The sequence below is a fragment of the Sebastes fasciatus genome, chromosome 3 (assembly GCF_043250625.1).
Source record: "Sebastes fasciatus isolate fSebFas1 chromosome 3, fSebFas1.pri, whole genome shotgun sequence".
Classification (NCBI taxonomy): Eukaryota; Metazoa; Chordata; class Actinopteri; order Perciformes; family Sebastidae; genus Sebastes; species Sebastes fasciatus.
The window spans coordinates 16,029,160-16,056,824 of NC_133797.1; the positions used below are offsets into that span (position 1 = coordinate 16,029,160).

The 27,665-nt window shown below is 35.5% G+C and overlaps 2 protein-coding genes and 1 long non-coding RNA gene across 4 annotated transcripts; 2 read left to right on the forward strand and 1 right to left on the reverse strand.

Annotated features, from left to right (window-relative positions):
- The first annotated feature begins 3,867 nt into the window (after positions 1-3,867).
- On the forward strand, positions 3,868-13,899 carry LOC141764221 (equilibrative nucleoside transporter 2-like). The gene is made up of 13 exons (XM_074629250.1): positions 3,868-3,953; positions 5,956-6,014; positions 6,100-6,181; positions 6,311-6,465; positions 7,337-7,476; positions 7,747-7,881; positions 8,697-8,794; positions 9,423-9,498; positions 10,768-10,877; positions 11,045-11,153; positions 11,344-11,429; positions 11,507-11,703; positions 12,589-13,899. Exons 2-13 carry the CDS (start codon positions 5,977-5,979, stop codon positions 12,698-12,700), a joined length of 1,338 nt encoding a protein of 445 aa, XP_074485351.1. The 5' UTR covers positions 3,868-3,953; positions 5,956-5,976; the 3' UTR covers positions 12,701-13,899.
- On the reverse strand, positions 11,590-12,073 carry LOC141764223 (uncharacterized). The gene is made up of 3 exons (XR_012593230.1): positions 11,996-12,073; positions 11,818-11,897; positions 11,590-11,724 (listed from the first exon to the last, which is right to left on the reverse strand). It is a non-coding gene; the product is annotated as an uncharacterized LOC141764223 (long non-coding RNA).
- A 263-nt stretch (positions 13,900-14,162) lies between the features above and the next one.
- LOC141764222 (galectin-related protein-like) lies at positions 14,163-24,143 on the forward strand. Of its 2 annotated transcripts, none has more exons than XM_074629251.1 (6): positions 14,163-14,297; positions 15,410-15,454; positions 20,060-20,143; positions 20,423-20,511; positions 21,537-21,717; positions 22,507-24,143. In XM_074629251.1, exons 2-6 carry the CDS (start codon positions 15,416-15,418, stop codon positions 22,648-22,650), a joined length of 537 nt encoding a protein of 178 aa, XP_074485352.1. In that variant the 5' UTR covers positions 14,163-14,297; positions 15,410-15,415; the 3' UTR covers positions 22,651-24,143. The 2 variants fall into 2 exon arrangements, with proteins under 2 accessions (XP_074485352.1, XP_074485353.1); XM_074629252.1 differs by having other exon boundaries at positions 14,178-14,297; positions 15,310-15,454; positions 22,507-24,142.
- Positions 24,144-27,665: the final 3,522 nt, after the last annotated feature.

The window sequence follows — 27,665 nt, forward strand, 5'->3', positions numbered from 1 at the left end:
AATCAGAATTTCTCCTAGGGCACCAGAAAGGCTAGAGCCGGCCCTGACCTTTGTGTTTTAAGCCTGTCTGATACTGATACTGTCAGACTCTGTGGAGTTAGATTACTATAAAAGGAATAAAGGGGGAATGATTCAGGCCTTTGTCAGATGTCAACATTTCTGTTTCATGCCTCATTTAACAGAATCGGTAAGTCCAAGAGGTTTTGTACATCTGACATGGATTCAAACTATATAGTATATATACTACAACTTGTATACTGTTATATATTATTTTTATTGAAATGAAAACAAACTGAACTGTCCTCTCTGCGTTTTGTTAATATTTGCTGTCAAGGAGTGTACTTGCACCAACATTGGACGATTAACAGGTGTTTTATTGTGAAAGGTCAAAGCCAGAACTTCCTCTGGTCTCTCTCTCACACACACACACATACACGCACACAATTACCAGAATAAAACATTGTGCAATATGCCTATATATATATATATATATATATATATATATAGGCATATTTATTAGCGGTAATGGGTTTATAATGATTCATAAATCTTTATGTACTTTATAGATCAGTTATAAGCCGAGAACAAATTTTGGGTTGTAAGGTTGTGAAAAATCCATCAAGTCTGCACGAGCAAACATTTATCAGTTTTTTTTTGTAGTAAATCATATATTAGGCATTAATAAAGCCATTAGTTAAACAAAAATGCCACTGCTTTAATTCACAAGAACAAATGTGTTTTAAATGTAATTAGGTAACAGTCTATGTTGATGTTTTATTGTCCCTTATAGGCAAAGAGGCTACTCTTTAGTAAAATGTCCTCCATCTGGAAGGTTTTTTTTGTCTTCCTTATTTACAAAATCTTGGAGGTCTTTTTCAGGTAAATTTTGTTTGAGATTGTTTGGAAATTTCTCTTTAAGTTTTATTTCACCAGTGCAACCCACACAATTATGGGCTTTCTCATATAAACTTAACTTATTTAAGCATGACGAACATACAGACACTAGTTTTAGTCAGACATGACACATGACCTACCTACATACCGACAGCCTACATTTTACAAACAGGCATAGCAGGTCTAACCAGACAGTTAAACGTTAATCTTAGCTCCTGGAAAATGAGTCACATCCGTCATACTAACACGTAATGTTTGACTTTCTGAGTGTGGTATTAGTAGCAGTGTATTTATCTCCGTTAAAATCTACTTGAAGGATAATTCAAAGTACTTAGTGGAGTTAAGGTTTCCTTTTCATTTCATTAGCTTTCCACTTAAAGCTCAAAGAATAGAAAGGCAAGCTTAATTATTTTTCTTCTTCTTCTTTTTCCTTCAGAAATAACAGCTCATGCTTTTGACATGTGTTGATGTATTGACTATTCTACTCTCAGATATCGTGTATTTAGGTTAGAAGTGAAGTTGGCAGTGTATAAGGCCATCTAGTGTTAAAGTTGTGAATCACAACATGTGGGTTTTCTTTCAAATGAGAAGGCACAAATCTAGGTAATTAAGAAAAAAATGAAAAAAGTTTGGAAATGACAGAAAAAATTTGGAAATTAAAAAATACATTTTTTAAAACATATCATCTAAATAGGCTACAACATTTTTTCTGTTTCTAAAAGTCTCTTTGAATGATTGAAAAATAGACTCTAAAATGAACACATGAACTGCATTTTATTATTATTATTATTTTTTGTTATTTTCATATTTTCTTGGATAATCAGACTATATTAAATTAGGCCTATTTATTTATTTAAATCATAATTGTGCATTGTACAGGTTGAAGAAAACTAGTATAAACCAGTCACATAAGGAACATAAACATCAGAATAATAGTAAACCAGTGGTTATAAACATAGGGTACTAATATGATTAAGATTATTATTGAACAAATATTTTTTAATTTACAAATTTTCCACATTTTTGACATGTAGGGGAGAGTGGGGTAAGATGAGCCAATTTTTACTTATGCTGTCCTCGAGGTTAGGAAAAATGAGACAGAAGTAAAATGAAAACATGAACCTTAAATTCAGGATCTCTCCTATCAAATGAAATGATCAGCATGCATCTATAACAAAGCTGTCTGAAAAAAATTACCTTCCCAAAAAAAGTGCTCCTGTGGCTCAACTTGCCCCAGGTAAGGGGTAAGTTGATCCGAGTCAGTGGGTAAGTTGAGCCATCGTGGGGTAAACTGAACATCTGAGTTTTGAAGTTTAAACCTCAGCATAAGTGTGTTAACAAACAGTTTCACAGTTATGAACTTGTGAGAACAAACCACCAGTGAGTTTCAAGACCATTGAACAATCAAAATATCATTCAATATTCGACTATATTCCAGTCGTCAAGGTTGCAGGGAAATATGAACTGTTGCTCCCTCCTTGCAGTTCCTCCAGCCTTTTGAGGTTGAGGTAGCTTCTTCAGCACATCACTCAGCAGAAAAGATGCCTCATCCTTTTCCTTGAATGCAAAGGTGGGCTTCTCACGTCAAGTGTTCCCCCGGATTCTTCTGAGAAATCTTGCACTCACTTCGTTGCCCTCCAGGCTCTCAACCAAGCCAATGTAATGGTAGCTTCTGCCTTTGGATACAAAGTTTACTATGACAAAGTCACCAACTAACAGATCTGTGATGTCTGATTCACTTCTCTCATCATTAGAACTCTCATGCTCAGAAGTGTCATCAAATGGGATGGGAACATCACACTTCTCTTTCCAGTTGTTGGGGACAGGAATGTTGTTTCTTTCTGCCAATTCCAATGCCAGTTCACAGCATTTCTTTGGAGTAAGGCCGTGGAACTGTTCAGCCAGCTTCTTGATATGGTCTGCAAGCTCCTTCTCTACCACCTCTGTGAAGACCCTCTTTGCCTCTGCTGTTCCACTGTAACCAACTGTTTTAACTTCCTTTATCTCCCTCTTCTATAAAGGTTAACATATAAAAAATCAAACCAAGTTGTGTAACACTCAACGGTAATACCATTTTATACATCAGAGAATTAATTTGGTTAATTTATGGTGGGGTAAATTGAGCCAGTGGCTCGGAATAACAGTAGCATATTAGTGAGCCATTGGCTCAACTTACCCCATAGCCTTTGGCTCACTTTGCCCCATAGCTACCATTTTGGAAAAAATGGCCTAGTTTAGCAATTCAGGCTAATCTTTAGCGAAGGGATTAACATGGTGTTATATCTTAGTAAATCACCAACGTGTATAATATATTTTTTTAGACCTGGATAAATTTGCTTTGATCTAACATCCATTATTCCTGACATGCAGAAAATTTACTTTGACTGGGAAAAAACTGTTTTTGGTGTAAAAAAGTACTTACTACTTCTCCCATGTGCTTCACTTCATCACAGCAAGATAGAAATGATGGGTACTTCCTAAAATAATGGTCACATGACAAAACATAATCACAGTTGCCAAGATAGAGGGGGTGGGTCAATTTACCCACTGGCTCATCTTACCCCACTCTCCCCTATTGACTATCCTACTCCCAGATATCGTGTAGGCTGTGAAATCACAACATGTGTTCTTTTCAAATGAGAAGGCACAAATCTAGGTAATTAACTTTGGAAATTACAGAAAAAGTTTGGAAATTAAAAAATACATATTTTTTAAAAATAATTATCTAAATAGGCTACAACATTTTCTGCTTCTAAAAGTCTGTTTGAATGAATGAAAAATCGACCCTAAAATGAACATGGGATACTAATATGATTAAGATTATTATCTAACATATTTTTTAATTTACTAATTTTCCACATAGAACATCCTGTGTACTTACCCACTATTTACCGTATAGCGTAGAGCACGTGGTGGCAGCACTCACCAAAAAAACAGAAGGTTCCGGAAGGAGTCCCTCCTCCAAAAGTCCGCGCTTCATTCATTCATAGAAACAGGACGCGGTCCACCTGTCTACTGTCCACCTGTCTGACCAGCCACAAACCTCCTCCGACTCTCAGGTGAGCTCCGTCTGCCTCGTGTTGATCATGTTTACTTAAAGTTGGTGTTTTCCAGATGGACTTCTGAATGGTTTTGTCACATTGAGTCTGACTCCACGTGTTGGTTTTACTGAGACTGAAGGCGCCATAAAACGAGGAAGGCGCGTTATATATCAGGTTCAATTTAAAGTTATTTACAGTTTTAATACACATTAGATAGACCTATAGGCTTCTATAATCAAACACCTCATATTTAATATCCTATTTAATACATGTACATGTTGAGATAAACGACTACATTTAGGCTGCTTTCACTTTGTAGATAAAGAGATTATTGGTTCTGCTCAGAGGATTAATAATAATAATGATCAATAATATTATACAAACAGGATCTAATATATTATATAACTCGTGTATGTTGAGTTCACCATATAGTAGATGATCTGGTAGTGGTGTTGCCAGATTTGACCGACAATAAGTAAGTAGCCCATTTTTATATTTTCATTTAGGGAACGTTTTTTTTGTTTTTGTTTATATTTTGTGTAAGTCTAGAAAATTAATCAGTCCTGTCGCCTCCGGTCTTGTTTTTCAGTAGGTAATAATCCAAACCATGGTTACAACAATAAAGACAGATTCATAATAGAAGTCATAACATATATTTAAAACTTTATAATAATAATAACGATAATTCTAATAATAATTTTAGATAGTTAGATTAGATAGATAGAACACTCATATGAACGGATGTAAGCTTTTATCACAGAGCAATGACAGAATAATAATAACTTTGGGATAAACATAAATTAGATTTGGTTTTGATGGTCAACAGTTATCAGTCATTGATTCATTTATGGGCTTATAGACAAACTTTTCGTTGGTGCCAAAATGGCACGAAAAGTAGCGTCAAATGATCACAACCCAACAAAAACACTTTACCCGCCACATTATATAAATACAAAAAATAAATAGGCGGAAACCCGCCCAATCTGGCAACACAGTTGATGCGCCATGTGGGTTACTGAACATGATGATGTTACATCCAGATGAGTCACAACATCCTGCACCTGCTGCACTATAATGACACTAAAAACACAGTGTGCGCATGAAATGACACTTTTGTTTTATAAACATTTATAAAGGAGGAATTTAGTTTTAATAATACCAAATGATAAGTGACAAAGTTACTTTAGAGGAACTTACTTACTCAACTGTACAATAATTTGTGCAATCATCAGTCATTAATACTGCAGTTGTGCTTTCCATTTCTAGAAATGTTCTTATTTAAACCATTCTTGCAATTATATTTAACACACTTAATAGATCACACTTTTATTTCTCTACATATACTGTGTTATATATCGTACCATTATGTACACAATTTACATGTTACATACTCCTTTATTTCTATTTCTTACATTTCTTTATGTTTATATAAGAGCTACTGTAACACCCTGATTCTGATTCAATTAATATTACCAATTTCTTAATGAATACTTTTATCCATTCATTCATGCAACATGTCATTAAAAGTTGTTGAGGGACTTATTAAGTGAAATGAAGGAAAAAAAATCTGCATTCAGACTTTCACAGAGGTAAAAGTACTATATTATCAGCAAAATGTCAATAAATAAATACATGAACATTTTACATACAAACATATGATTAATTTTTACAATTTGATGCATTGTTACAGATTAAACCGTCTAATTGTATATCTTTGATAAATAATTAAAATCAGCTCATTTAAACACTACTTATACATCAGTAATAATAATAATAATAAACTAGAACATTATTATTATTAATAATATATTATTAGTTTTTTTTGTACTTTAAGAAAATGTTGCTTAATACTTATGTACTTTTAAGTAAAAAGGGCTAAAAGCAGGTACTTGTAAAATTAATAATTGTACATTGTGGTATTGTTACTTCTACTTACAGTAAATAATTTGAATACTTACTAACACTGCTTATGAGGTGTCTGTAAAAATTTGACTTTTGTATTTACTTCACTTCTGTGCAGAAACGTGACAGAAGCAACAGGATGTGGAACGAAAAGAAACAGAGTCCTCCTGCCGACAGGTGAGTTGAATGTTTTGTAGTCAAGATTTTTGTATAAATATTATTTTAACTAAGTTCAGGTCCTAAAAGTGTTTTGTTTCCGCAGCGGTCGGGCTGTAGCCGTCATCATCTTTGTGCTCGGTCTGGGAACTCTGCTGCCCTGGAACTTCTTCATGACGGCCTCTCAGGTGTGTATAGATTATCATAATCTGATTGTAGACAAAGTTTCCCCCTAACTGATCGATACCACAAACATTTGTTATGTTATTTAATATAAAGCCGTTGAATAATTCTTCTATTTTTCCTCTTTGTTAAAGTATTTCAACCAGCGCCTCACACCAAACATCACCTCCAACACCAACAGCACATCACGTGCTACAACTAAAGACTACAACTATGACAGCTGGATGGCCTTGCTTTCCCAGCTGCCCCTGCTGCTGTTCACCCTGCTCAACTCTTTCCTGTATCAGTGGTGAGTTAATGACGCTGCAGCAGCTTTATTTACACGAGGATCAAACGCTGACATGAATAAACTCGGAGTGGTTGATGATAAAACACAGTGACTTTCAATAAAACTGCATGTAAACAGATTCATTGTGGCGTATAAATGGAGCCGAGTAGTGGTGGAAAGTAACTAAGTACATTTACTCAAGTAAAGTACTTAAGTGAAATTTGGAGGTACTTGTACTTGAGTATTTCCATTTTCCACTACTTTCTACTCCACTACATTTATCTGATGACTTTAGTTACTCTGCAGATTCAGATAAATATTATAAAATATAATCACCCCATAAATGATGATGATGATTTATTATTACAGGTTAAAACTTTTTTGATCCCTGGAGGGAAATTCACAAGTTACCCAGCAGTATATAAAGTAATTCAAATTTGCTCCACCTTTACCAGCTGCAACATTAAAGTGATGAACACAGTAATGAATCAATAATTATAATCCAATAACAGAATATATATTATTCTACATAATAAGTACTTTTACTTTTGTACTTTAAGTATATTTTGATGCCAAAACTTTTGTACTTTTACTTAGGTAAAAATTTAAATGCAGGACCTTTACAGGTAGTATTTCTACACTTATACTTTTATTTAAGTACAAGATCTGAGTACTTCTTCCACTCCTGTAGGGTGAAATACATGTTGAATCTTTACAGACTTGGCACATAACCACGCAGTGTTAAACAAATGAATAACACTAAAGTTCTACTATATATTTTGTTAACTTGCATGTACCACAGAGGTACACACACACACACACACACACACACACACACACACACACACCAACAACATGACCACTGACCATTCTCTCTCTGGTCTCTCTGCAGGGTGAGGGAGCGTATCCGAGTGGCCTTCAGCCTGATCGCCATCCTCTTCTTCTTCTCACTCACTGCCGCTCTGGTCCAGGTCCCCATGCAGCCGGACACCTTCTTCTCCGTCACCATGGCAATCATCTGGTTCATCAACAGTAGGTTTACACATACACACACACACATTATCAGTATATAATAGATTTGGGCACATCTGTAACATCAATGTTATCAATGTTACATACATTCCACTACAAATACAGATATTGCATTTACAAATTTGCACCATATTTTTCTCTTTTTCAATTCTTCTTTTGCAAACCAAACCAAAATATATCATAACCTTTGACCACTTTCATCATTCTTACTTCCATCTCCTTTTATTACTTTACAGTAATATTTGATATAATGTGTTTGTGTGTTTGCAGTGTTCAGTGCAGTGCTGCAGGGTAGTCTGTTCGGTTTGGTTGGCCTGTTTCCTCCTCGTTACAGCACTCTGTTCATGAGCGGTCAGGGTCTGGCCGGGATCTTCGCTGCACTCGCGATGCTTCTCTCCATCTTAAGTAAGAAACAACCTACAACTGACCTGACTGGACGACATTACTGATGAACAGCAGTGTTGAAATGTTTAAAATGAACACCAGAAATACACTTCTACTGTCAAGGGACACAAACTTTGAGTAGATATCTGACTCAACTCTATAAATATACTTAATTATTTAAAAATAGATGGTAATATTTTTTCCTTTGACTTGACTTTCTGACTCTGAGCGAAGTAATTGAGGGTTGGAACAATAAGTGTATGTATATATGTGTCAGTAAAAAATGCAAATTAAACTATTTAGGGCAACGAATTATTATTTTCATCATTGATTAATCTCTTTTCGCAATTAATCAATTACTCATGGGTTCTATAAAGTGTCAGAAAATAGTAAAATAAATGCCCTCCACAATTTCATAAAGCAATCATTCACATTTGAGAAGCAACAACCGGTGAATGTTTGGCATTTTTTTCTTAAAAAAATAATTATTTGCAGATTCATTTGCTGTCAATCTACTAATCGATTAAATGACTTATTGTTTCAGCTCCAAAACTTTTATAATATAGTTTAGATCTAATAGAGATGATATATCGGTATGTAATGAAAACACTGTTTCTAAAAGACCTTAATCACATCTTTGGTATTTCTGAACTGATTTCTTGTCACTTATTGGCCGATGTGTACGCCGATACCAATATAATAAACTGGATTCAGTCAACAATAATGCCCTGCACAATGTGTAGTTGGGTAAAATAGTTAAAAATCTCACCACAGTCTGGTTCACAGATGACGTCTGCAGATGTAAATGGAGCTGAAGTGTCTTTTTCAATCTGCAGGTAACGCAGATGGAACTTCGGCTGCGTTGGGATACTTCATCACTCCGTGTGTGGCCACTCTGGGGACTCTGCTGTGTTACCTGCTGCTGCCACACCTGGTGAGGACACAAACAATACACACTCACACACTGGAGTTAAATATCATTCATCTGGTCCTGAACTCTATCAGAAGGAGATAAATCAAGCTGCACACCTTGTTTTCAGTCATTTATAATTATTTCGATTTTTAAATCTGTTAATTAAAAGTCTTACGGATTGTTTTTTTAATTGTTTAGTCAAATTTGAATATAACTGTGTTTCATTTAAATACACGTCCCTGCTGCTACTGCCAATGCTACAAATGAAAATAATAAATATATGCCTGATATAATTAAATGAACTACATTCATTACCTTACAAAATTGTATTGTGTAAACACAGGCCAAAAGAATAATTCAAGATTTCAGTTCAAAGAAGTGAACGTGAATAATAAAGGGCTCAATGTCACACTAAATAACCAGCAGCGTCACTGCAGCTATTGATGGGAGTTATTTAAAATTGTATTTAAAGGCTTTGTTGTCATCATCTGTATGAACTCTGTCAATGGCAGAAACTCTACAGAGTCCCTGAAGTCCTGAAAGATGATATATGTATTTTTATCAATTAGTTTTAATAAGTAAAATATGATCTCAGGGCCTCTGTAGACCCCACATTACGACTGTCTGACGTGTCGACTCTCCTCTGCAGGAATTTGCTCGTTTTTACATGAACAGAAGTCCGTCTGACAACGTGGAGACGAAACAGGATCTCCTCAGCATCACAGGTCGGTTCTTACAAAGTCTCCTTCTGCTTCGTCAGTGATTTATATTCTTCTTATATTCTAGCAGATATAAGTCAAAGGCTCAGGACTGGGTTTCACCGCCTCTTCATTGTTTAAACGTAAACCGCTAGATTAAAACTAGTGATTTATTCAATTGGGCTGAACTATTAAAACTTAAGAAATGTCTCAGCTAGTAAAGACTTTAGTAATGTGTAATTCGGTTGCTAGGAAACCTCTGTAGCTCTGTCCAATCAAGAGCAGTCAACTATGTAAACAGGAAGTCACTGTAACGTACGTTTAGTTATATAGCACATTTCATACACAAAGGCAATTCAAGGTGCTTTACATAAAGCATAAACATACGAAAAAATAAAAGAAAATTTATAAAAAAAAGAATAAGAAAAACTGTAAAAATACAGTAGATTTAAAAGATTTAAGAGGTGCAAAGTATAAAAATTTAACATCTGTTGCATCCCACGAAAGTCACAAAAGATAAATCTTTGTTTTATTTCTGTCTGCATACATGGAGAAATACATGGAGTTAGTAGTACTGGTACAGTTTATGATGAGAGGATGCAAAATATCATATCCATAAAATGATATGGCTTAAAAGACTACCCTCCTTTTACACTTTTAAAGACACTGATTTTTAAACTTATTTAACTACTATTGAAAACTAAAAAAATCTAAAATTATAAATTAGCTGAAACTATTAGATTATTTAGACATTTCAAATGTACTCCAATTGTTGAGCAGACCCGATTGTTTTTATTAATATTCTTTTCCTTTCCCTACATTTTGTTATTTGTTATAATTTATTTTTATTTTCATATTATTTTTAAACTGTGAAGTACATTTACTGCAATGCAAAAATGCAACATGTGCTCTATGTAACAACTGTATTGAACCTTCTCAATAAAGTTTAAAAAAAAAGTTTATAAGGAGAGGGAAATACCTGATTATGCTAACTGATGTTATTTCCTCATTTAGTCAAATGTTATTTGCATAACGTTTCATAATTTAAGGTTTGTTATGTTATTTAAATGAAATTTACATGATAATCAAAACAGCATTCATCAAGTTTCAGGTCCGTTACACCCGGCAATTAGTGGGTGTAAATAATCTCTACGCAAGAACTAGTTCATGAGGTGCAACCTGTTTTAATTTAGTCAAAGTTTGAATTTACTGACAGGTGGTGCAGCTGGCTCAAGGTCAGTTTGGGTGCCCACATTATTAAGTCACTGATAAACTTTTATTTCTTTCCTTTTAAAGACAAGAAAGTCTCAAACAACAACGATAAAGACATGGAGGCCAACGGGAAGTTCGTCAGAGAGCCAGAAGAGAATCAGGAGCGTTCGTCCGTCCTGAACGTCTTTAAAAAGGTGAACGACTTCTCATCTGTTGGAGGGTTTTTATTATCATTCTTAGAAAATATTTGTCCAGGGGGTTAAAGACATAGAATGTGTATACTAATGATTTGGGCATCATGACTGTTCATCACATATTGAAAATAGTGTATGTGATGGATAAATCTTTGTGTGTCCTGCAGATCTGGCTGATGGCTGCGTGTGTGACGTGCGTGTTTGCCGTCACCCTGTCGGTGTTTCCTGTGATCACAGTACGAGTTCAGACCGTCTACGAGGACGTCCCTGCCTGGGGTGAGACATCCCATCATTTGCTGTGTTCATGTCTTATTATCGTAATCACCAGTTTTACGAATTTTAAATAGCAGCAAAGTCTCAGTTACATCTGGGAGACCATTATACCTGGCTTGGCGCTTAACAATTATTTTAGAAGGGCTTTAAAACAAATATGGACGTCAGCCAACGTGCTCTCCATCTCTTACAGACAAAGTGTTCACCTGCGTTTGTTGCTTCATCGTTTTCAACGCCATGGACTTGGTCGGCCGCAGCGCCCCGTCAGTCGTCCAATGGGTGAGTCTGCTGCTCCTTTGCTATTTCACGTTTTGAGTTGTCACATCAACGACTCCTAAATGTTGATGTTTGTGCAGCCTTCGAAGGAGAGCCGTCTGTTTCCCGTCGCTGTGTTGTCTCGTCTGGTCTTCATCCCTCTGCTCATGATGTGTAACGTCCCGAACTCCAAACTCACCGTCTTCTTCAGTCACGACTGCGCCTTCGTCATCATCATGGCCTTCTTCTCCTTCTCCAACGGGTACCTGGCGAGCCTCTGCATGGCCTACGCACCACAGTGAGTCTTCAACAGGATCTACTGTACAAAAAGGGTCATAAAGGTCTTAAAGGGATAGGTCAGGTGTTTTGAAGTGGGGTTGTATGAGGTACTTATCCATAGTCAGTGTATTACCTACAGTAGATGACGGTCGGCACGCCCTCAGTTTGGAGAAACAGACAGGAATACCAGCACGGGAGCAAAGCAATGTACTGCTGTGGACGGGGGCAGATGCAAAACGTATTTTAGACACTTAAAAAAATCAATATCAGTTTAAGTGCACGCTATATTTAGTATATTTTCACCGCTTTACCTTGCCATCAGACAGCCCTTTCCGACGGGGAACTGAAGTCTTCATATCCATCTATGCTCTCTTCAAAGCCACCAGACTACCGCTGCCTCGATCGGTTAGTTTGTCTGTGTTAAGGGCCTGACACACAAAGCCGACGTTCGGCTGTCGGACAGTTTGGGGCCGCCAATGAGCGTCTGTCGGTCTAGTTTTTGAGGTGTGTCCCGCACCGTCGGCTCTAGTCTGCCCGTACCGGAGTTTTTTTTTTCAGCATGTTGAATCAGCGATGGCGCCCGTCAGTGAGAGAAATCACTCTGATTGGCTGTTCAGCTTAAACGAATCAGTGCACGAGAAAAGAAACGGAAGTGAGGAAAGCAAACAAACGAGTAAAGTCAGAAGGACACAAACATAGAAGGTTCTTTTCACCTGTCATCTTCATCTCATCTGATCATTCCAACACACGGATATTTTCACTACGGCATGGCCATCTGTACTTCATACAACCCCACTTCAAAATATACAAACTATCCCTTTAATGTGGTTGAACGACCAGCGTTCATGTTAATGTTCAGTTAATGAGTGCGGACATGTTGTAACTGTGTGTTTGTGTCCGTTAGGTTTGTGCGGTGTAAAGACTGCGTGACAGCCGGCTCTCTGATGACCTTCTTCCTCGTTCTGGGTCTGGCAATAGGAGCGTCTTTCTCCTTCCTACTGGGAAAACTGGTTTAGATGACTGGGACGAGTAGACCACCTGAGACTCAAACAAGGTGAAGCACCAACATGTGATGAAATGTCAGTTTCATCCTGCCAAGGAAAAGAAGAATGAACCCAAGAAAAAGCACTTTGTATTAGGACTCTTATTTTGTTGGCATATTCACAATAGTGATATTTATTTATATATCAGTATAACATATCTTTCAGTTTTAGTCCCACCACCGGTGAGAAGATATTACATTTAGAGCCCCACTAAGAGTCACATAGCTTAAAAACAAATATATTTGGAAATCCACGAGTATGTTTTAGTTGAATATACATGGATTATTGAAGTGAAAGTTATTATTATGAGATAATTTGGGATTATTAAAGGTAAGAGTGAGGCTATGCACAAAAGCACACAAGTCTGTGGAGAGGTCAGATGAAGTATTTTGACATAATTGTGCCAAACATGACACAAATTGTTGATTTGTACTTTTATTAAGTGAGTTTAATGATCAATTTAAATTACATGTAAATCTATTTTTCTAAATTTTAAATTCCTCTTTTTATTCTGAAGACAAGACAACCCTTTCGAAACTCCTCTCCTTGCCGACAATACAGGATTTTCAAATTAATATCTTTTACTCATTAGTCTTCACTGCAGAATCTTTTTTTGCTAGCCGTGATTTAGACTTTTAATCTTGTTGATTTACTGTGTTGCATATTTTATTATAAAAGAATTGATGCAGCCAAAATCAACATTTCCTGCTTTGGTGCCTTGTTTAAAGACACAGTGGTGACATCACAACGACACAGCGCTCCTATTGGCTACAATTTCAAATCTGTGTCGACCACTGAGAGGTTTACGGGTTTAAATAAGTCATACATTGATGAATATTACATTTCATTTTATTTTTACCGTATTTAAAAAATTCTGAGTGCATGTTGATCACTGAATTTTGCTGTTTTTTCTGTAATGTATCTTTACATGTGCAGAATGTTGAATTTCAAAGTTTTTTTTAACTGTTTTTTTAACTTGAGGGATCTTTATTATATTAATGTATTTTATTTCATACTGCTGCGCGTGTTGATCTGTTTTTATAACTGTAGACTTATTCTATTTGCTTATTTATGTGTTTTTTGAACCATGATGATGCTGCCTTTAATGCAATTTTTATAAACCAAAAAGTAATTTTCTGTTTGCTTTCATAATAAAATCCACATAAATGCCACTGTTGTGTCTTTTTTTACAAGTCAGCTCTGTGTTTGTACTCCACTGACCTGGCATTGACTCTACTTCTAAACAGGCTTGTGGAAGATGAGTGAAAACATTGGACACCAAGTTGAATTAAGCAGCCGGTCAGCAAGCTTCATAAATGAAATGAACAAACAAATTTGTTTTTACTTTTCAAGCGCGGAGTCTCTGTTGTTTCCTCTTCCTCCAGCTCAGCCCTTTCCTTTGACCCCATGGCCTCCTGCTTCCTCCCATTCTTTTAGTCTCGTCACGGAAAATGAAAAGGAAAGTTGCGACCAGACAAGTTTCTGTAAATCACATTGAAAATGAAAAAATCAGAACCAAAGATGGAGAAGTTGTAGGTGAAGCTTGATACCTCATCTGCAGACCTGTAAGGTGAGTATTTGGACTCTACATGATTTCATTCTTGACCTCTTAAATGTACACAAACTGATATACTTACAACTGTTGTATTACTGCTGAGGCTAACCTAGCAATAGACCTGGCTTCAAACATACTTTAAAGTACAAGTCTGGTGATATTCTATATTGTAATTCAAAGGGGTACCTTGACCTCTGACCTGAAGATATGTGAATGTAAATGGGTTGCCCACTTTATGATAATCACATGCAGTTTGGGGCAAGTCATAGTCAAGTCAGCACACGGACACACTGACAGCTGTTGTTGCCTGTTGGGCTGCAGTTTGCCATGTTATGATTTGAGCATATTTTTTATGCTAAATGCAGTACCTGTGAGGGTTTCTGGACAATATTTGTCATTGTTTTGTGTTGTTAATTGATTTCCAATAATAAATATATACAGTACATACATTTGCGTAAAGCAAGCATATTATTTACTCCCATGTTGATAAGAGTATTAAATACTTGACAAATCTCCCTTTAAGGTACATTTTGAACAGATAAAAAAATATGTGATTAATTTGCAGTTAATCACATTAACTATGGACAATCATGCGGTTAATCGTGATTAAATATTTGAATTGGTTGACAACCCAAAACTTTACATAGCAAATAGTTGCTTACTGCTATAGTAATGCTCTGAATATCTTATAGAAAACGTTTAATAATTGCTGTTTGCTTTTACACAAACAATAATCTAAATATTTGACATTATTAGAATAAATAATGAGTCTGAGAAACTAGTTGTTTTTAGCAATAAATAAAAGGTGTTAAAATACTTTTGCTCTGCTGAAAGAAAACCTGTAGAGGATTTCATATTTGGGGTTTTGCCTGCAGTCACAGCCTCACTCACAATGAGCTCTCTTGTTATTGACCTGACAAAAAGAAAGGCATGCAGGGCCAGCTGATTAACAGAACTGTGTGTGTGGGTGTGGGTGTGTGTGTGTGTGTGTGTGTGTGTGTGTGTGTGTTGGATTGTAATGAGGCAGGTTGAAGCTTTGACGTCAGCATTGACTCAGTCGACAGGAGACGTAGGAGGCAGACAAACTGGACCTGTAGCTCATTTTCTCTGCTGTTTGTTTCCTTCAGATCAACATGGCTGAAACACACAGAGTGACAGCGCAGGGCAGGAAGGTGAGTTTAAACACACCTGAGCAACAGGAAGCAGGTGAGAGGTTAAATAAACCACCACAGCAGAGAGGAACCTGAGCAGTCTGACTGATATGTCTGATTGACTTTTGGGGTTTTAGTTGTACTTTTCAGGTGACTGAAAACTAGTTTGCCTAGTTCTGAAAGAACCTGTTGTTGTGTCAACTGGTGTCAAGCTGTCTACACTGAAACAATGCAACTTCCAGTCAGAATTAACAAAATAAAAGCTTTATTTTCACTATGTGGCAGCAATTTGAATATCTTTATGAAATTATATATAATACAAAATTATAATAAACATACTGCTGGTTCAGTAGGAAAAACTTGCGGCTCGTAATGTTTTCCACACTTCAAGTGACCGGGAAAACCAGGGCTGTAGCTACCAATGAAGACAATAGTGGTGGAAGTACATTTATTCAAGTACTGTATTTAAATACAATTTTGAGGCACTTGTACTTTGAGTATTTCCATTTTCTGCCACTTTATATTTATACTCCACTACATTTATGTGACAACTTTAGTTACAAGCTGATAATACAAAATGTAATTGACTAGTGTTTTCAGTGCAAATCACAAACTATCCACCTTTACCAGCTGCAATATTAAAGTGCTGAACACATTAATGCATCAATAATTATAATCCAGTAATATAATATATATTATTCTTAAATGGGCCATTCTGCATATTGAGTACCTTTACTTGGGTACTTTAAGTACATTTTGCTGACAATACTTATGTACTTTTAATGCAATTTTGATGCTAATACTTTTAAGTAAAATTTTAAATGCAGGACTTTTACTTGTAACATTTACTTTTACTTAGTAGTATTTCTACACTGTGGTATTGCTACTTTTACTTAAGTAAAAGATCTGATTACTTCTTCCACCACTGGAAGAAAGCCCTTGTATTGTCTCTGAGATTTTTTTTAAATTTTTTTTTTTGTAGTCTTGATGAGGAATTTATAAAGTACAATTACACATTAGTACATGGTGAGTTTTTTAAAACTGATTCTGATAATTATTCAAGTCAGTTTTGCTAAATTTGATTGTTTTCTCCCCAAAATAAATTCAGATATAGGGATTTGGTATTTCTTCAGCAGAAATATATCCTGGCATTGTGGACAGTGCTTTCGATCAGCCACATGTAGGGAGATATAATATACAGAAAAAGTAAATGAAAATGTAGTTTATTCTTGGTGGTTAATCTTCAATTTACAACTTAACTCGTCATACTAAGCATCTGTCCTTTTCACCTCAAAGTCTAACATGATCTGTGAACGTTTTAAGCACCATGTTCATATGAGCTGCTTTTATTCTGAAGGTAAAACTTGAGCTTCCTGTTTAACTCAGACTTGACGCAGCACGTACAGGTCACAGGGCGTGTGACGTCAGTGTCAGCAAATAACATGCAGAACTTTTATTTTTTAACTTTTTTCTTTTCTCTCTCTCTCTCTCTCTCTCTCTCTCTCTCTCTCTCTCTTGTTTTACCCCAAACTCTCTGTAAAGTACAAATTGTTTATACAATTTATTCTATTTTGCTTTGTGTTATTATGTGATCATCATTATGTCATACTAAGTACTGCAAATTTGAGATACTTTAACTTGTAATGTGTTTATAGTCAAAGAAAAGATTTGAATAGGGATCAATACATTTAATCGGGATGTTTCTTATTCACAAAAATAATTGTAATCTGTAAGTAAAAAACTGAACTGAAGATACAGGTACATTTACTCAAATACTGTACTTAAGTGAAATTTTGACATACTTGTACTCTACTTGAGTATTTCCATTTCATGCTACTTTATACTTCTAGTCTATTACATCTCAGAGGAAAATATTGTACTTTTTACTGCACTACATATATTTGACACTGCTAGTTACTGGTTACATAAAAAACACATTATATACTTATATGATATGGTGTAGTACTATACTACTACTCTACTCAGCAGTATACAAATAAGCATCTCAAATTGGCTCCACATTGAACTACAACATTAACATTCTTTTACATGTATTAGTGATAAAAACATGATAATATTACTCTAGAATAATATAACACTAAAGAGGCCATTCTGCATAATGAGTACTTTTGCTTTTGTTACATAAGGTACATTTTGCTGACAATACTTGCAATGGAGTATTTTTAGACGATGGTATTTCTACTGTTACTTAAGTAAAGGATCTGAGTAAGTTTTCCAGATATCTCCACAACTGCAGGTCAGATTTTCATATTAGTGCAAGCACTTCCTGAGCACACTATTAAGTGATATCAGCATAAGCGCTTAAAGGAATACTTCACCCTTAAAGGTGCAGTGTGTGGGATTTGGCAGCATCTAGTGGTGAAGTTGCAGATTGCAACCAACTGAAACTTCTCCCGTGTGCCAAGTGTATAGGAGAACTCTGGTGGCCGACATGAAAACGTGAATGTCCCTCTCTAGAGCCAGTGTTTGTTTTGTCCGTTCTGGGCTACTGTAGAAACATGGTGGCCATGTTGGCTCTGTGAAGAGGACCTGCTCCATATGTAGATATATAGGGCCCATTGTAAGCTAACGAAAACACAACAATTCCAGTTTCAGGTGATTATACAGTAAAGAAAAGATACTTATTAATATTATATTCCATTTCTGCCTATAGATCTTCCTAAATGCCACACACTGTATATATCAATTACTCACCCCAGTGTTACCTTGAATTCTTGAAGAAAACTTTGTTCAACGGTGAACGGTGATCCAGAAATGTCCTCTTGACTGGTGTGACGTCTGTTAGTCTGCTGTGTATCCATCGGCAATCATCCGGTGCAAAAAAAACACCTACATAAGCCGGAAAACATCTGATTATTCTCTTTTAAATGGAAATATGACCATATCTGGAACTTATATCACTTGAAAATCCAAATTACATTACATTACATTACATTACCTTCAAGATTAACGTTACTATACATTCAATCATTAATTCTATTCAATATTAATTCCCTCCAATTATGCTTTAGTTTGTTCTACTCAAGTCACACTCCAATTGTTTTATAGTAAATGTCTTATAAAGAAAACACACAACTCAGCTAAATGACACATATCATTACCAAAAGAACTTCTCCCTCTCTGTAACAGCTGATACATTAGCTATGTTAGTTACCTGCTATGTTAGGTTTAGGGTTGTTGCTGTGTGTCTCTCTGTAGCACTCCCACTACTCTGCCTTCTGCTGGTATAAAAGAGTTACTGCAGATGGGAAAAAGACTAAATAAACTCACCCTTTATTTGAGAGGGTTACATTAGCAGTAGATGCTCCCTAGAGTAGCACCACGAGGCAAAAACAAAACAAAAAAACTGTAAAATATGCCAAAAAACATTAATATAAAAATATCTGAAAAAAATTGTAAAATATCTGAAAAATATTACTAAAACTTCCAAATAATATTTGTAAAATAGCCTAAAAATATAAAGAAATATTTATAATATTTATAAAATATCTGGGAAAAAAACAGTTAAATATCCGAAAAATATTATTAAAACTTCCCAAAAAATATTAGTAAAATAGCCGAAAAATATATAAGAAAATATCTATAAAATATTATTAAAATATCCGAAGAAATATCAGTTAAATATCCGAAAAATATTACTAAAAATTCCAAAAAATATTAGTCAAATAGCCAAAAAATATACGAAAATATTTATAAAATATTATTAAAATATCAGTAAAATATCCGAAAAATAATAATAATAAAAAAATCCAATGAAAAGTACTTCAATTATTTTTGTATTTTTTTGTATAGTTTTAAAATTAAATTATTAATGGTGAGTAAATGTAAAACCATTCAAAAAAGTCAGATTTCTCTAGAGTAGCCTAATAGTGAAATAAAGTAGTATGTTATTCAATATAATGTATTTTTTTTTTATTATTCTCGATTAAATGTCGAAAGTTAAACTTGTCTTTTCATCTGAGCACCTAAAAAGATGTCAATGTCAATGAAAAAACAGCGACTTGAAATACGAATTGATTATTTGGATTATAAAGCAAAATCCATTACTTATGAATAGTTCTACATCACTGGACAGGAAGGTCCAAAGATGGAAGATTGTAATCTGAAAAGGAATTAAAGATGTCGATGTAAAAAATTCCAATTTTTGTTTTTCAAATATATGAAATGTTTAAATAAAATATTCTAAAGATATTAGTAAATTATCGGAAAAAAATATTAAAATCTTAGTAAAATATTTAGTTACATAAATTATCTTGGCTTTCCTACAATTCTGCATTTGCACTTTCCATAAGAAATGATCAAATGGATTTTCAAAATAATTCAAATAATCAATTAATATATCAAGTTGCTGTTTTTTTCTTTGTCGAATTGTGGTTGATTTTTTTTCACTTTAGGCTCTGAGGTGGAAAGATGACCTTACTTTTGACATTTTATAGACTAAACAATAGTAATAAATATATTTCATTATATTGAATAACATACAATATATAAATAACACCACCAGGAAAAAAATTCCACTTCTGCACAAACAACGATCAAGTAATTTAATGATTTCTGGAAATGCAGATCCAGTCAAGTCAAAATCATGTTTTTTTTCCCTTTCAGAAATGGGCTGTTCCACAGAGAAGTGCGACTGATGAAAATAAACCGAGTGTTCGTCCTCCTAACAGAGATGCTGAGAGGACTCTGGTATTTCTATTCCTCAAAATCACAATTTTATTTTCATAACATTATAGCATTTTTCTCAAAATATTTCAACTTTATTCTCAAGGTGTATTCAGTATTTTTTTATTTTTTGGTAGATGATATGAATGACTTTCATTACACTCAGTTTTTTTAATTGCATGTTTTCATTATTCTTGTTTTCAACTCAGAAGCATTTTTGCCTTTTTTTCTGTTCCAGTCCAATTAGATCCAGAATAACTAATCACATTTAGAGCGCTTCTCTTTGTCTTTGTGTGTGTGCAGGCGGTTCCTTTCAGAGGACACATCACAGATGGGATGCGGCCAGGGAAAAAGGTTGTAGTGATGGGTATTGTGGACTCCCATCCTGACAGGTGAAAAATAAGTTCATGTAACTTCCACTTTCCTTTTTAATCCATCCTCCTCCCCTCAGTATCAACAAACAACTACTTACTGAATATTCATGGGCCCCAGAGAATGAACCGTGATGATTTCGATGACCTCTTGGCCTTTCTTCTAGTGCACCATCAGGCTCAAATTCACACTTGACCAACACTTTGGTCCATGAATTACACTTACATTTACACTTCCTGAGGGTATCATTGACTCTGATGTCCATCGAGAATAAACGTCAATAAATCTGCTTTGAAATCATCATTGCCTGAGAATCATCACATTTTTAAGTTTTCTTTACTATCCAATAATCCAGTGACAGTTGTCTGTATCTTCATGGGTACACTGCAAACAGGAGCTGCTAATCGCTAATTCTGCATATTGCAAAAAATACAACCAAATACCAGAACCTATAGTAGATGACATTACAGCCCCCCATTTAATAAGGATTTATCTTTTTCTGTTATCATATTGGTTCCCAAATATGGTCATATGCTGGTGTTTACATGCATGTTTCCATCCTTCAGATTAGTAAAACATTTTTGTCTTTATCTTCCTCCATTTTCACACAAAAATCAAATTTCACGCTGAGCTGATTTAAAAAAAGAAATAAAGTAGAAGGACAAGCAGCTTTTCTTGCAGAAAAAACTCAGAGATCCACTTTAAATGACAGGAGGACCAGTGAGTTTGCTGAAAACAATCAACTAATAAATTCAGATGTATTATTATGGATTAAGATACCCAGCAGTATATGAAGCACTTTAAATTAGCCCCACCTTTACCAGCTGCAACATATTAGTGATGCTTACACATGAAAGCATCACTAGTTATAATCCTGAGATATTATGTAGCATATGATTGTCCTGAAATGGGCCATAATGAATAATTTTATGTTTGTTTTGTAACAGTATTTTTACACTGTGGTAATCCTACTTTTAATTAAAAGATTTGAGTATTTCTTCCACCACAGTGTCACAATCAAGGCTGGTATTCGTCTCTCCGTTAGGTTCTACCTCGCCCTGACATGTGGTCGTGGAACCAGGGAGCCTCCGCCTGATGTGGCTCTGGAGGTCTGTGTTCGATTCAAGGACCGACAAGTCCTGCGCAGAGCCTGTGAGTCTGGATCCTGGGGAGACGTTGAAAGAGCCATGCCTTTCTTCCCCTTCATCAGAGACCAGCCATTCAAGGTACTAGAAGACTCTCAATCTGTGCAGTATAGTCTTCAGATGTGGCAGCAGCCAGCTCTTGTTCGTACCGGGAAAATTGTCCAAATCCAAATGTCAGGTAGGCCTACAGCAGAATTGTTCAAAACTGTCACACAGACTTGTTCATAACCACCCAATACTAAAAGCTACACATGAGCATGACAGTTTGCAGTGCTGAAATCAGAAGAATTACAAGCATTGGTTCCTTCACCAAACTCAATTTTGAGAGAAAAGAAGGTCACAAACCATTCACATTTTGTTCTGACTAGGGCTGTAATGCTATTCATTTCTTTAATGCATTAGCGCAACTTGCGTAACTATTTAGGTTGTAGCGGGCTCAGTTACTGGTATCATATGAAACTAGAAAATCTAATGAATCCATTGGTACCAACCATGTCTTACTAGCTTGTCACGAAGGAGGCTAAATAACACTCCAAACTTACACTAAATTTTGGTGAGGACAAACTGGCATGGCCATTTTACCAGTGTCCCCATGACCTCTGACCTCAAGATATGTAAATGAAAATGGGTTCTATGGGTACCCACGAGTCTCCCCTTTACAGACATGCCCACTTTATGATTATCACATGCAGTTTGGGGCAAGTCATAGTCAAGTCAGCACACTGACACACTGACAGCTGTTGTTGCCTGTTGGGCTGCAGTTGAAAAGATGGTTAATTTTGGAATCTCTTTTGTCAAGTTTCACTTTAAATTTCAACATGTCAAATGAAATTGACCAAACATCCCCTTGTGTCTCGTCTCTCCTCCCAGATTGAGATTTTTTGTGAACACAGTCGGTTTCGTGTGTTAGTGGACGGACAGAAGCTGTTTGACTTTCACCACAGACTGACGTCACTTGGCGACATCGACACATTATGGATCAAAGGCAGCATCACCATCACTAAACTGGCCTGAAGTAAAGGACTTTGCTGTTGAACACGAGCCCCCCTTCTCAAAGTCATGGATCTCAAACTGTTTGAGTCATGAACAAACCTCCAGGACTCACCTCGTCTGAACACAATCTGTATTCACTCTGGACATCAGATGTTTAATATGGAGAGAAATTAGTCTCAATATTGGGGACAAATATAATAACCTTTCAGCATATTGTAATTCAATATGGATTCTGCTGGACGGCAGACTCCAGCTCGGCTCTGATTGGTTGTTTTCCTCCGGTCTGTGAAATCCTGCAGATGCCATTAGGAGCACCGGAGGAACATGATGTTTTTCAGATTACCTGTCTCATGCTCTACTCTCAGGATATAGCGACTGTTTTATAAATATAACTTTTTTTAATCATATTTGCTCCATTTCTGCTGCTTTAAGGAAAGTTGAAACTGTGTGGGAACTGTCATTTGTGACATTCACCAATTCCCCCAAAAGTTTCCAGAATATTTATAAAATCCTATTTTGAAATTTTAATTCTTTATTGTTTTATTGTTGATTGTTTTCTCTTACTGCCATCAGAGGCACTTATTTCTTTAAATGCTTTTAATCCCAACCAATGTTGCCCATTTAGCTATATTATGCAGAAATACAGAGGTGTAAATGAAGATGAAAGACTGTGTCAATATTGTGAACCAAATGAAGATGAGAACAAAATTCATTTAATTAAATTTTGTCCTTTATATCATGATTTATGACAAATAGTTTTTTTAAAAGTTCATATTCCTGGTTTAGATTTGATAGGTATGGAGACTGGAGCCTTCATTGAATATATTTTTGATAATGTTTTTGTATGTTCTGAATATCTTTCTAAAGCATGGGATAGGAGGAGAAAAGTAACATACAATAGATAAATTCCTCAAACTCATGCTTTTTTTAGTCATGTTTGGATTTGTGTATGTGTCTTGTGCTTAGGGGGCTGTGATTGTATATATGTGACTGTTTATTTGTTGTATTTCCATTGTGGGATATATCCTGGAGCATTATTTGTGGGAGGTTCATGTTCACAATTGTGTCTGGATGATGTTTATGTTCGGATGATGTTGGTGTATTGTCCCTGTTAGATGATAGTTAATGCGTCTGAATGATCCCATGAGGGATGAGTTATATAAATGACCAGACACGAAAATAAATTATTCATTCATTCATATACAAACAGATGTTCAGCAACTATAAATAGTATCTAGCAGCATATACTGGGATTAATTGAAGGCCGCAGAGGCTGTGGGTGGGATTGTTTTTATATTTAGTTGTATGTTAATCAATTCAAAGAAAAAAACAGCAAATTGAAATATGAATTGATTATTTTGATTATTAAGCAAAATCCATTTGATACATGTTTCCACTGGACAGGAAGGGGATGGTGGATTTTAATCTGAAAAATTTGTTGACGTAAGAAATTAAAATTTTTGTTTTTTAAATATCTGACATTTTTTAAAATCTTAGTAAAATATTTAGTTGAATAAATCATCTTGGTTTTCCTACGATTCTACATTTGCACTTTCCATAAGAAATTATCAAATGGATTTTATTTAATAATTCAAATAATCAATTAATATTTCAAGTTGCTGGTTTTTCTTTGTCGAATTGTGGTTGATTTTTTTTCACTTTAGGCTCTGAGGTGGAAAGATGACTTTAATTTTGACATTTAATAGACTAAATGACAATAATAATGAATATATTCGAAAATATTGAATAACATAGTGTATATACACTCACCGGCCACTTTATTAGGCACACCTGTTCAATTGCTTGTTAACACAAATAGCTAATCAGCCAATCACATGGCAGTAACTCAATGCATTACGTCATCTAGATGTGGTGAAGACGACTTGCTGAAGTTCAAACCGAGCATCAGAATGGGGAAGAAAGGGGATTTAAGTGACTTTGAATGTGGCATGGTTGTTGGTGCCAGACGGGCTGGTCTGAGTTTTTCAAAAACTGCTGATCTACTGGGATTTTCACGCACAACCATCTCTAGGGTTTACAGAGAATGGTCCGAACAAGAGAACATATCCAGTGAGCGGCAGTTGTGTGGACGGAAATGCCTTGTTGATGTCAGAGGTCAGAGGAGAACGGGCAGAGTGGTTCGAGATGATAGAAAGGCAACAGTAACTCAAATAACCACTCGTTACAACCAAGGTATGCAGAATACCATCTCTGAACTCACAACACGTCCAACCTTGAAGCAGATGGGCTACAGCAGCAGAAGACCACCCGGTACTAGCACCGGCCACTTTATTAGGTACACCTTGTACCTAATAAAGTGGTCGGTGAGTGTATATATACATATAGTATATACTATGTTATTCAATATATTATAATATATTCATTATTATTGTATTATTGTACACAGTATATATATATATATATATATATATATATATATATAAAAAACCATCAAGCAAAGAAAACAAACAATTTGACAAAGAAAAAAAACAGGAACTTGAAATATGAATTGATTATTTTGATTAATATGCAAAATCCATTTGATCCATGGTTTTAACTGGACAGGAAGGGGATGAAAATTGTAAACTGAAAAGTAACTACTACTACTACTAAAATATCAAAAGAAATTTAAATCTTAGTAAATCTTAGTAAAATATTTAGTTACAAAAATGATCTTTGTTTTCCTACGTGAAGTTGTTGATATATTTCCTCCTCTCACAAATTGGATCTTTGAGGCTCTGAGATGATATTACTTTTGACATTTTATAGACTAAACTTACTTAGATATTACATTTTTGAATGGTTTTACATTTACTCACCATTAATCATGAATCACTTTATTTTGAAAACTATACAAAAAATACAAAAATAAGTACAGTAGTTTTATTGGATGTTAAAGAAACACAGGCACACTGAATATTAATAGAAATCACTTAGTTCAACAATTACATGTCTATATATATATATATATAAAAAAATATAAATGTCCGACAAATGTCCGAAAAAAGTAAAACAAAAGTGTGAAAAATGTCCGAAAAAAGTCTCCCGTCACAGGCTAGATTTTTTAAAGCCTGAAAACAGAGCCATGAGGAGGTGCAGAAGTCTAGTTTTGTCTCAGAACACTTGAATTACAATAAGTTGAAAGTTTATTATGGAATTTTTGACCAATGATGCCAAAAAATATTCTGCCACTTTATTAGGTACAAGGTGTACCTAATAAAGTGGCCGGTGCTAGTACCGGGTGGTCTTCTGCTGCTGTAGCCCATCTGCTTCAAGGTTGGGCGTGTTGTGCATTCAGAGATGGTATTCTGCATACCTTGGTTGTAACGAGTGGTTATTTGAGTTACTGTTGCCTTTCTATCATCTCGAACCTCTCTGCCCATTCTCCTCTGACCTCTGACATCAACAAGGCATTTCCGTCCACACAACTGCCGCTCACTGGATATGTTCTCTTGTTCGGACCATTCTCTGTAAACCCTAGAGATGGTTGTGCGTGAAAATCCCAGTAGATCAGCAGTTTTTGAAATATTCAGACCAGCCCGTCTGGCACCAACAACCATGCCACGTTCAAAGTCACTTAAATCCCCTTTCTTCCCCATTCTGATGCTCGGTTTGAACTTCAGCAAGTCGTCTTCACCACATCTAGATGACGTAATGCATTGAGTTACTGCCATGTGATTGGCTGATTAGCTATTTGTGTTAACAAGCAATTGAACAGGTGTGCCTAATAAAGTGGCCGGTGAGTGTATATCGTAGTGGATTTACTCACAAGTTATTCTATGTAGATAGAAATAAGATTTATTAAGAGAAAGAAAGTTTTACCAGAAGACAGAGTGGCCATCTCTGCTTCACATGATCTTACAAAATCAGCAACTTCTGAACCAAGTTTTTGTGTTTTTTTTATGTCTTAAAGAAGAGAGATAGTTGAAATGTGGTGAGTACACAAGGAGAAGACAAAAGTTCAAAGTTAAAACACAATGCTCATTGCTGTAGGCTAAAAAATTACATTTTGCTGATTGGGATGAAAACCAAAATGGTTTCTCCTCTTTCTTCAGCATTTTCTTTTGTCTTGTTCGCAAGTTTGTTTCCTCCATCAAACCAGACAGCGTTAGTTTAAAAAAAAGTATGAGGAAGATACAGGCTGTTCCGCTGATTCAGATAAAGAAGTGGAAATGGACCGAGGAATTGAATATGCTGAGTAAAACAAACATCCAGACAAACAGACAACAGATTTGACACTGACAAAGTGAGCAAGTGTGAATGATGACAGTGTGCTACTGGTTGGATTTAGTTGAGGAAATGCAAAATGGCCTGAAAACAAGTGCAACAACAGTGAGGTCAAAAAGTCACCCGTTTGTAAAGTGGAACTCCCACTAAAGCCTAAATAAACAATATAAAGACAAGTTGGAAAAAAAGGAAAAATACTAAAATATAACAATATAAAGGGGAAAAAAACTGTAACAGTTAAATGAGCAAAGTAATAAGTTTGGGCCAGAAGTAATTTTTTTTCTTGAGGTAAATTTGTGATATTGGGCTATACAGTATAAATAGAATGAGCTTGACTTAAATCATAGAAGTTAAACAAGGGATATTGAGAGTTCACAGCTGTTGATGCGTTATGACTTCACAACACATCAGTATGTTTTTGGTTTCAGTTCCATTTTTCATCAACCACATAAAAAACAGGTAGTGGAAAAAGCTAAAATTCATTAGAAGTGTAAAGGGCTGTTTGAGAAGTCAACAGGTTTGCGTAACTAAGAAGACGCCCTCGTTGTCTTGTGTTGGGAAACACCAACTGTCCTGTTGACATGACATTGTAATGATTCATTTGTTTTTCATTTCCCAGCCACACCTCGACAGGTTTTGTTCAGTCCAACTTCTTTTGTTTAATTCTCACGCTGAACTCACAGACAAGATTAACAGACTCTTTGAATCCTCCAGTTTGTAAACCCTGTTAATTCTTTCAGCAGGTACAGTAATGTCTGTAAAAACCATAATACGGCATTAATGTATATGTGATTCAATCTAAAAAGGGG